This window comes from Centroberyx gerrardi, chromosome 15 (genome assembly GCF_048128805.1).
Source record: "Centroberyx gerrardi isolate f3 chromosome 15, fCenGer3.hap1.cur.20231027, whole genome shotgun sequence".
NCBI lineage: Eukaryota > Metazoa > Chordata > Actinopteri > Beryciformes > Berycidae > Centroberyx > Centroberyx gerrardi.
Genome location: NC_136011.1, coordinates 24601902 through 24612230, shown reverse-complemented (window position 1 = coordinate 24612230; position 10329 = coordinate 24601902). Strand labels below are relative to the sequence as shown.

The following is a 10329-nucleotide window of genomic DNA, read 5'->3' as shown; positions in this document are numbered from 1 at the left end:
ACTAAGATCTAACTAAGTTCTAACAAGCTCGTACCTGATATTCTGCATTAAGTATTGTAGTTATAAATGTAAATTGTGCAGCTGTACAGACCTACACAAGTATAGCTACAGCTTCAAAACATCATTACAGCCTTAATTTGTTGATATCTGACTAGGCATAGATAGGAAGCATTAAAAAAGGTGAGTGATTCTCTAAAAGGGAATTACTCTAACAAAGATTATATACACACAAGGCCAAACACTTCCTATAGGCAAAGCAACGCCCTGTGATGACACTGCTGTTCCAAGAGGGGGAAAACACTCGCAGTTACTTTTGTTTAGCATTCCTTCTTAGAACTGGGTCATCTTTATATTGGATGTTTCACATGCAAGCCACATGATGACACATGACCCACTGCTCAGCACACATGTTACCACATGATGACACATGACCCACTGCTTAGGCACGTTATACCACATGATGACACATGCTGCACCATAGTCCACAATATTCCACATATGCCCTTGTCATCCAGTATAAGTCAATGGTAATTAGACTGATTGAAGGATATAAAGTTGACCGGCCAATATTTCAATTATAATTAGCCTGATAATTGAGGATGCTTTATATCAGCTTTTCACTGCTTCCATACAAATGAATGGGTACAGAAAACACAGGCCAATGTGTATTCTCTATGTAGGTCAGAGAACGAGATGAGTATTATTCCACATAACTGCACTACAGAAAGTAACACGGACCAAGTCAGTAGTCTTGTTCACCCTTTAAAAGTTGTACCTTTTACGAAGCTTTCAGTCGTCGTTCCAGTTTCCAACGCAGGCGTTTAAAAGCGGAACGAAAAATCCGAGTTTCCCCCCCGGAACATAAACCGCGGCGGACCAACCGGTGGATGCAGAAGCACTTGCCCTTAACCTTGCATGCAGAGGAATAACTCCATCATCTTTCTCCTTTGGCTTTTGATTTATAACGATATTACACGGGTCGCGCCATGTCTCTTGCGGCAGAGGCTTTCGTGTCCCAGATGGCAGGTGAAGTGTTGAATTAGCCGCAAACTGTCAACCGCTTCTGTTACTGTTTAGCTAGCTAACGTCAGCTAACGTTATGTAGGAACATATAATTGACCTTATGGTACAGTGTAGCATGTCTATTTTACCCTAACTCTAAGAATCACTTTCTTCCACGTTATTTTCTATTTAATTAGCTTTTGGATATGTAGTGTTTGCGCCAGTATGGGGGCGTGTCTGCTAATGCACGGTTACATTGGCAGGATGCTAACTGTAGACCTAACCAAGAACCTGCTAGCTAGCTAAGTTGACATATCACCTGACAGCTAAGAGTGTGTGTGTGTTTGTGTTTGTTTGTGGGTCTGTCTGTCTGTGTTTCTGACAGCTGCTGAACCTTGGCCTGAAAATGCCACCTTGTACCAACCACTGAAGGGTAAGTTATGTGTGTGTGTGTGTGTGTGTGTGTGTGAGTGAGTGAGTGTGCATGCCTAGGAGGGAGAAAGAGAGCCAGAGAGTGAAAGACGGAGAGAATATTGTGTGTTAAAGAGTTGTCACCACAGAAGAGTGGCTACTAATGTGTTTGTTTACAATATCTTCGGTTTTGTTGTTTTTACAGAGGATCAGATTCTGCTGTCTGACTGTGCCTCATCTCTGGCTGTACAGGTGAGACTATGTGTGTGTGTGTGTGTGTGTGTGTGTTGCCTGTCTGAGCAAATAAGGCGGTATGTATGTTCCAGTCCATCCGTCCTTCTGTGTGTGTCTGCATGTACGTTTGTATCTCCAACATGATTTAGGATGTGCATTCATAGTGTTTGTGTGTGTGTTATATTATGTTTTTGTGTACTGACACTATCTTGTTTCTCTCCTATGCAGGCCTACCTAAGGATGTGCAGTCTACCGGTGCAGGTGGCTTGCAAAGCCAACGCAGAATACATGTCTCCCTCCGGTGTGTACACATGCTACTTTCCTAAGTCTATTTTTTATCTCTCTGTCTGTCCCTTCTTCTGTTTATCTCTCTGTCTTTCTCTGTTTCCTTCTCCAGGTAAAGTTCCTTTCGTCCATGTAGGGAACCAGGTGGTGTCCGAACTGGGGCCGATAGTCCAGTTCACCAAGGCTAAGGTGAGACACACACACACACACACACACACACACACACACACACACACGTGTATACACAGATTTTGAAGTTGCGATTTATTTGATCACAGCCTGCTGATCCTCCAGAAAATTTGTTTTTAAGACATTTTAACACCTGAAGTCCTTATTGATTTAATCTGCTGGGAATAACACTCACTTTTAGGAATTCACATGTGTGTGTCAGGTTGTTTATGTCTGTATTTGCTTGTTTATTAGTTTGAAAAATGGAATCCGTTCAAGATGGGAAGACAATTTCTCTCTGCGTTTGTGTGTTTCGGTTTTCAGGGTCATTCTCTGAGCGACGGCTTAGATGACGTTCAGAGAGCTGAAATGAAAGCTTACATGGAGTTGGTCAACAACATGCTGCTTACTGCTGAGGTATACACACACACACACACAGACAGATGAACACACACACACACACACACATATAGACACAGTACACTACACACTTACGCAATGATTTGCTGCTCACTGCAAAGACACAATACACACACAGCTCAAACCATATGGGCAATATTCTTGAGCTATGAAAGCTAAAAAGAATCATTCTCAAACCATTTAAAAACCAAACCAATCATTATTCCAGTATTTTGTATTGTGATATCTTAACACCAACGCAGTTAGATGCATTTGTTGTGTCAGCTAACTCTCCTCTCCTCTCCTCTCCACAGTTGTACATCCAGTGGTGTGACGACGCTACAGCTTCGGAGGTCAGGCCTTGATGTGTGTGTGTGTGGTGTGTACTGTGTGTGTAGAGATTTCTAAGGTTTCCTCCTCTCCAGCAGTGATTATTCATTGCCTCTCAACCACGTTTCAGCTTAATTAATTGAGTGTGTTTGTGCGTGTGTTTTCCACAGATCTCTCGTCCAAGATACAGCAGTCCCTATTCGTGGCCTCTGAACCACATCCTGGCCTATCAGAAGCAGTGGGAGGTTCGCAGGAAGATGAACGCCATTGGCTGGGGGGGAAAAACCCTGGAGCAGGTTAGCAACCACCTGGCAACGAGTGTTTGATGTTTTTACCCACGAGTTTGGCACAATTTCTCATTTAATTGTGGGGATTGGATGGGGATGCACAATTCATTTCCTATAATCGCATATCAGGAGTTTACTTTCCACAATTATGAATCGTAGAATATCGCCATATCAGCCAACTGCTCTTTATAGATGTAAATAAATGTAAGATATTGATAAAAGATCCAAACAGTGCAGTAAAGCAATTTTGCTACTAAAATCATTTAGACTAATAATTAGGATTTGTTATCTTGATCACAGTATTCAGCAAAATGGTAAAAGGTTACTGTAAATTCACTATTAAGTAACACACACAGTGCAAGAAACATTATAGGAATATAGGAATGTCTTGGTGATACCATAGAAGAGTAAAATCCATAAAGTATGATGTGGTCACTATAAACTCACTGTTGAGTACCAAAAACACACTTTAAGGGATGTTTGGGAAATACTTAGGGATGTTATAATATATTGTTATTATATACAGTATATTATATATTATTAGGGATATTATAGGGATTTCTGTTAGGGAAAACCGATAACATGTGACCATATGAACCTGGCTTTGAAAATTTGTAGTAATCATCAGCTAAAGGCTATCCCAAACAAAAGTGAAAGGGATTTAGACTGGCGACCATAGGAGCTAACTGTCCTTTCTCGTGTGTTTTAGGTCTATGAGGATGTGAGCCAGTGTTGCCAGGCTCTGTCCCAGCGGCTGGGGACCCAACCATTCTTCTTCAACAAACAGTATGTTTACTGTCTATCTGTCTATCTTCTGTTTTTCAGTCTACCTACAAGGGTTCAACCGATATGGGTTTTTGATGGCCAGAATTTTTAGATTGAAGTAACCGATTACCAATATTTTGTGCCGATATTCAATACTATTCAATTTGACCACTTTCATGTAGTTCTCTTTTCAAGTATTCAGTGTTTCCACCACAATTTAATTCTTGTCAGGGTGGAAAATCTTCTGAAACAGCATTTAGATCATAACGGGACACTAAAACTCTCAACTGAAACCCAGACATTCTTAAAAAATTCTGTAATTCTTAAAAGTTTAGCAGCTCTTTAATGCAGGGTGACCCACCACACCTATTCAATGGTAGAGGAAACTCTTTGATATGTGACTGCCTTTTAACTGAAGAATTAATTTACAGAAACATAAATGAAGAGGTAAAGCTTGAGTTTTCTATTCTAAAATCCTAGATGGTGAAACAGGCAGCAGGGTGAAAGTGGCTGTTGTCAGACAATGAAAAAGTTGTTTTCCTGCCTTGTTTAAACAGCATTAAAATGTTACACAATATGAAAATAAAACGTAAATGATTAGGTTAATGAATCTGGAATAAGTCTCTGTGTGTCTCACTCTCTGCTCCAGGCCCACAGAGTTGGATGCCTTGGTGTTCGGTCATCTCTTCACCATACTGACCACCAGACTGACGAGCACCGAGCTCGCAGAGAGGATTAAGAGCTACAGCAACCTGCTGTCCTTCTGCAGACGCATCGAACAGAGCTACTTTGAAGACAAGAGCTCCTGAAGGGACGGAAATCTCTCTCTCTTCCCCTCTCGCTCTCTCTCTCCCTCTCTCTGTCTCTCTCTCTCTGTATCATCTCATCTTTTTACATTCTGTCCTTCCTTCTCTCATTCCCTTGCTGTAGTACCAGGACGCTAAAACCCCCCCCAAATGCTTATATTCACAGACCTACCCCTCTATTTTTTTTTCTCCCTCCCTCTTGCTCCCTGCCTGTACATTCTTTCCATACATACTAGTAGGAGTCCTGAGGAGCCAGTCAGACTGAAGACTCAGAAATGGAAAGAAAAGCATGGCATGGGAGCTGGTCGGGCCATAGCCCTTGACGGAGTTTGGCCAGGGTGCCATGTTGATTCCCTTGTCCTAGAACTAAGACGTAGTAGCTGCAAATAAAGACATATTACCCACAAGGGAGTTCTTTACTGTCATTATAGTTATGGGGTAGCATCAAAGTCCCCGTAATCACATTAAAGAACATTCTCAAGGGTATTATGTCTTGTACACGGTGGCTACCAATGCATGTGTACTGTTTAAAACGTTTTTTTCCCCCAAGTTAAATACACTTATAAGAATGAAAACGCAGGAGAAAAAATCTGCACAGCCAGCCTGGCTTTATGGGAATTATCAGCCAGGTTGAAACATATCTTTGACCAATCGAATTGCCTGGCTGAAACTACCTGTTGTATAAAAAGAAGAAGCGTTGGCGTGTCTGCCGCCTGATGCCAGCTGACTCCAACTCACGCTCCAACTCCAACTCTCGCTCCCTGTTGGTTTATTCCCCCTGTCCGAGGCGAGCGTTGCGAACACACACACTGACCGCTGAGCTTTTCAAATGTTTACAACAGCAGTGAATGATCTCAACCTAGTCGGTCAAAACTTGCCACCAAGCTCGCTTCTGCACCACAGCTCGAAAACGGGTCTTTATCAGACCACAGCTTGCTACTGCCTTTAAAGTTTCCCTGCTTGTGGGATGATGATGATGATGATGATGATGATGATGATGTGATACTATATTGTTTCCCAAAATGAGGTCAGAGGTCTTCCTGACACTGGGGCTCAAACTCGGCTCTTCCATCATTAGTTAAAGCGTGTAATGGATGATAATTTATTGACATTTTTCCTTCTTCCTTTATCACATCTGTTATCTAAACCATTTCTAAGCTCCTTGGGTATTTTTCACACTGTTCCACTGGAGTACAGTACGTTTGCAAACACACCCATCGGCTCACCACAGGTCCACGCAGCAGGATTGTTCAGCTGTGTAACACGGCTCAACTTGAACTGGGTTCGAGGTCAGACAGCCTGCTAATTTACGCCCTGAAACCATAGAAACCAGTAGGAGACGGGAGGCGGCGCTTCCACTTGGCAGTATTGGCGTTGACTGAAACAAAACAAAAACCATGAACATAATGATGAAGATGATGTGATTTATTATTCCTTTGTTTTTCCACTGTTGTTTTCTTTGTGTGAATGGAAAGTGCCTACTTGTTAAAAGTCATTAAAACTTAACCAACACTTAATCAAATTTATTTTGGTTGTCATTTGTTTTCTATTGAAGGGATGGATATCATTGAAATATTTTTTATATCAATACCAATTTCATGATACTGGTTCCAAAGGGATAATTATTTCATTGGATCAAAGCACATTTCATTTTGTGATACGCTAAATCATTTTCTGTCACATTTGTGCAAGATTGTATTTCTAAATGGAATCAGAAATGTTGGAAGCACACTGCTATCAGAGAGTTAAATCACTGTAAGTAAATCTTTATTTATATAGCACCTTTCAAAATCGTAGTTACAAAGTGCTTTACAAGAGAGAAAAATAGGTGACTAAAAAGAAAAAAAAAATAAATATATGCATACATGCACGCATACAAAAATACATTCATATACATACATCCATGCATACAAATACACATATATATATATGTACATATACATATACACATGTATACATATAAGACTGTAGCCTTCCACAATGCTAAAATGTTTATTATTATAAGTTCGATTAAAGCTAGATTCATGCTAGTACTACTGTCGATAAGGAACAAAACAAAGATCAATTATCAGCTGTAACAAAGAAACTGAACTCTATTGAACTCTATTTTGAGTGTTTGATACATGGTTAGGTATGGTTTGGTTCTTGCACTGACCTCTGTGTGTGTGTGTGTGTGTGTGTGTGTCTGCCTCGAGGTCTCAGACAAGCTCAAGTAATTTTAATGTCTGATCACCTCTGATTGCCCTTCAGTTATATGTGTGTGTGTGTGTGTGTGTGAGAGAGAGAGACAGACAGACAGAGCGAGTGTCTGGCTTCCAGGTTTCCTGTGAGGGCAGGATTTGACCTTTGAACTTCCAGGAGCTGTGACATCATGAGTGATGACCTACGGGGGCCAAACGCTGCTCAGTTCGAGGTCATCACCCAGACGACAGACTGACAGATAGAGACAAATAAACAGAAAGACAGAAATGTACAGCTTGGTGAGGAAGTCTGGTTCAGTCCTCAGTCTGTTGGCCGTTTCTGGACTACCAGAACTCATGACCTGTGGACCCCAAAGCCCCGGGTTGGCATGTAGATACATTTGTAAATTAATTGTAAATTTGCACTCTTATACATATTTGGATTCTGTCATGGCTATCTTCAGTAGCTGTACATTAAAGGAAAAATCCACCCTTAAACTAACATGTCGAGATATTTCCAGCGCAGCTACAATGGAGTTTGATAACAGAAAATGTTTCAGCTCTCTAAAACATCAGGATCAGGTTTTGGTGTCAGTCCCTCAGTATCAAAGAGTGAGGGCTTCTTTCTCGACTCAACGTTTTGCTCCGATGTTCAACAATCATACAGGGAGAAATCCATCGTAGAAGAGGCAGAGAGACCAATTTCTCAACTGACAGTAGCCTCAATAGACCAGAATGCAATGCAGCCACAAGACCCGTTCTCTTGTGATTGTTGAAAGTAATTCTGGGAAATGTAGGAAATCACTAACTGAAGTAGAAGTAGATGAGGCAGACTGAAGAAAAGTGGGTACAGCAAAAAACAAAGAAACAAAAACAATCACAAAATACATTGAACATCAACGATTGATGATATTTAGGCTAACAGTAAGAGTATCCGAGCGTGGGATTTTCCTTTAAACAACATCATTTTTTTGCAACCTATCAGAACTTTTGGGCACAAGATAAAATGATTTGTGAGTACCGGGCTCACATGACTATTCACAGCTACACCTTGCAGAATAAAATTGCACACAGTTGTGCCGTGTTCACAGTGGGGCCGTACCTCTTGGTTACTGCCGCCCCATAATGAGAGTGGCTGTCTCTGTCTCTGTACTTGGGATAGAAGATCAGCAGACACAGCTCAACATCCGAAGAAAGAAGAGTAGAGGGTGCTACTGGGATACACATGAAATATAGTACATAGTAAGTGGAAGTTCTTTGGTAAACATGATTTCAGTGGGATCCAAAAAACTTAACTAAATAAGTGTATAACAATTGTCCAAAAAATAAAAACAAAATCCACTGGACTTAAAGCTCAACAACTGATGAAGCCTCTTGGATGAGTGGCAAAACGTCTTCAACTCTACAATTGTAAGTCCAGTGGATTTTGTTGTTATTTTTTGGACATCTTACTACTTGGATGACTGACATGAACCTACAAAGACGTGTGTAACAATTGCTCTTCAAATCTAAACACCGCAACTTCCAATGATCACCTCTCTACACACACTGAAGCCCAAGGCAGCGTTCTTCCTCTGAGACAATTTAAATTTTGTTGGGTTAATCTGCACAATTGCCTGTAAACCCATTTTGCTTCACAACCTTTATTTTTTAAAACAATGTGTGCTGAAAAAACAAAACAAAAAAGCATGTTTGAACCCAGCTTCCCTACAGAGCAGCAGACCCACAGAGGCTGTAATGACAGAAGATATCCAGCAGGGGGCAGCAGTAGGATGTAAAAAGGATCTAGTGTGGCTCCTGGTGCTGCAGAACCTCTGAGACTGAGGCGTTACTGTCCTGCTAACCATGGAAAAAAACTGTATTATACATTTTGAAATCGGAAAAAATAAATAAGCAAAATAAAACTATATCTATAAAAGCCGGTTATAATTATTGCTGTGCAGCTTTGGGTGAAATTCAGCTTTTCCCTGATAAATTACTCAGCTCAGAGGTGAATATTGTGGCACCGAGAATAATTTTGCCGTACTGGTTTGACCGTTTTTTTGTACTTTTTCCATTATGTCTCACATCAGCGTATAGTATAGTGCAGAGCTGGTAGAGACAGCTGGCATGAGGCAGAACTGGTTATACTGGTTTTTATGCCGTTTCCCGAGGCAGGCTGGGTCATGATGCAACAAAATGCAAAATACATGGAGGGATTTAAATGGGTGGAGCTGTAGCGACTGAATGCATTTAGAATACTTAAAGAGTATAAACTATTTAATTTATCCTTGTGCTCTTTGTTTTATTTGGCTGCATGTAACACAGTGCATCTTTTTCTATTTTTTGTTTTCTGACTTGTTTAATATGCAGAGTGATGCTGACTTCACTGCTGCTGATGTGGACGCCCTGCATTCCTCTGCATGTGACAATACACTTTAAACAGTTCGGTCTGTAGTATCGAGGTCAGTGAGCGCTGAATCACTCTGACATCCTTTGCTTTTACTTGATGTCACACTTCACATCTGTGGACATTTTACGGCGTTGTTTTTTTTAAACCCTGTTTTGATGTCTGGTGGTGGTGTTTTTTTGGATTTGATTAATTTGATGATCCAGTATGAGTGACAGAAAACTATTCCTTCTTCATGCAGAAAAAACAGTATGTTAATGTTGGGTATAAATCTAGAAGAACACAGTGTCTTATTAAGAACAACTATATATCAAACATGTATGTCAGATTTGATCCAGAAGCCAGTGATCTCTCTGTGCAGATTTATCACTGTTAGCTATGGAAACAGGAAGATTCAGCGGGGCACCAGAAGAGGACAGAATGTGTCTAATCTGATTATGGAAGACAATTAAGTTTCTCTCGGTGAGATGGTTATGGAAGACTTGAGATGCTGTATGTTTCATCAAAAGTGGATTCTATGTGGCGAACTATCAGTAAAGTCTAGGAAAAATGAAATCAATCAATCCTAATCATAGGGGATGTTTGGAAATGCAATCTGACTCTCTGTTTATAGAAGACACTGTTCCCTTTCCATTGGGACAGAGCATAAAATACCAGCTGTAATGACAGGAAAATTAAGAATGTCAATAAATTATTGTCGTCAACATGTTTAAACTAATAATCCTTCCCATAATAATGAAAGTAAAGACTGTGGCAAAGTTGTGGCCTGACAAATATTTGCATCATTGTGGCTTGGCAGCTCAACACGGTCTCGAAAAGATTTATGGAATGAGCAGGGACTCTGAATAAGAAATTACATGTTGTGAACACGAATAATGTGAAGATTACAATCCTCCACCGTGAAAAGATTAGGTGACAATGGCACCAACTGGACACGCTATTGTCATGGGTTTGTCATGTGTAAAGGTTAGGTTAGGGTTAGGTTAGGGTCATAAGATAAACTTTTGCTGAAAATGAAAACAAATGAATGGTTAAGGTTAGAGAAGAGTGTAGTCAGTGGAAGGTCCTCATAA

The 10329-nt window shown here is 40.5% G+C and overlaps 1 protein-coding gene across 1 annotated transcript; it reads left to right on the top strand.

Annotated features, from left to right (window-relative positions):
- Positions 1 to 866: 866 nt before the first annotated feature.
- On the top strand, positions 867 to 6209 carry mtx2 (metaxin 2). The gene is made up of 10 exons (XM_071911723.2): positions 867 to 1026; positions 1388 to 1435; positions 1619 to 1665; positions 1876 to 1948; positions 2045 to 2121; positions 2425 to 2517; positions 2814 to 2852; positions 3000 to 3125; positions 3826 to 3902; positions 4531 to 6209. Exons 1-10 carry the CDS (start codon positions 987 to 989, stop codon positions 4688 to 4690), a joined length of 780 nt encoding a protein of 259 aa, XP_071767824.1. The 5' UTR covers positions 867 to 986; the 3' UTR covers positions 4691 to 6209.
- Positions 6210 to 10329: the final 4120 nt, after the last annotated feature.

Bases quoted from the DNA above. Each gene is read 5' to 3' on its own strand.
- mtx2 (XM_071911723.2), top strand. From the start codon at position 987: ATGTCTCTTGCGGCAGAGGCTTTCGTGTCCCAGATGGCAG. The intron at 1,666-1,875 runs GTGAGACTATGT...TCTCCTATGCAG, and splicing joins CCTCATCTCTGGCTGTACAG to GCCTACCTAAGGATGTGCAG. The intron at 2,518-2,813 runs GTATACACACAC...TCCTCTCCACAG, and splicing joins ACATGCTGCTTACTGCTGAG to TTGTACATCCAGTGGTGTGA.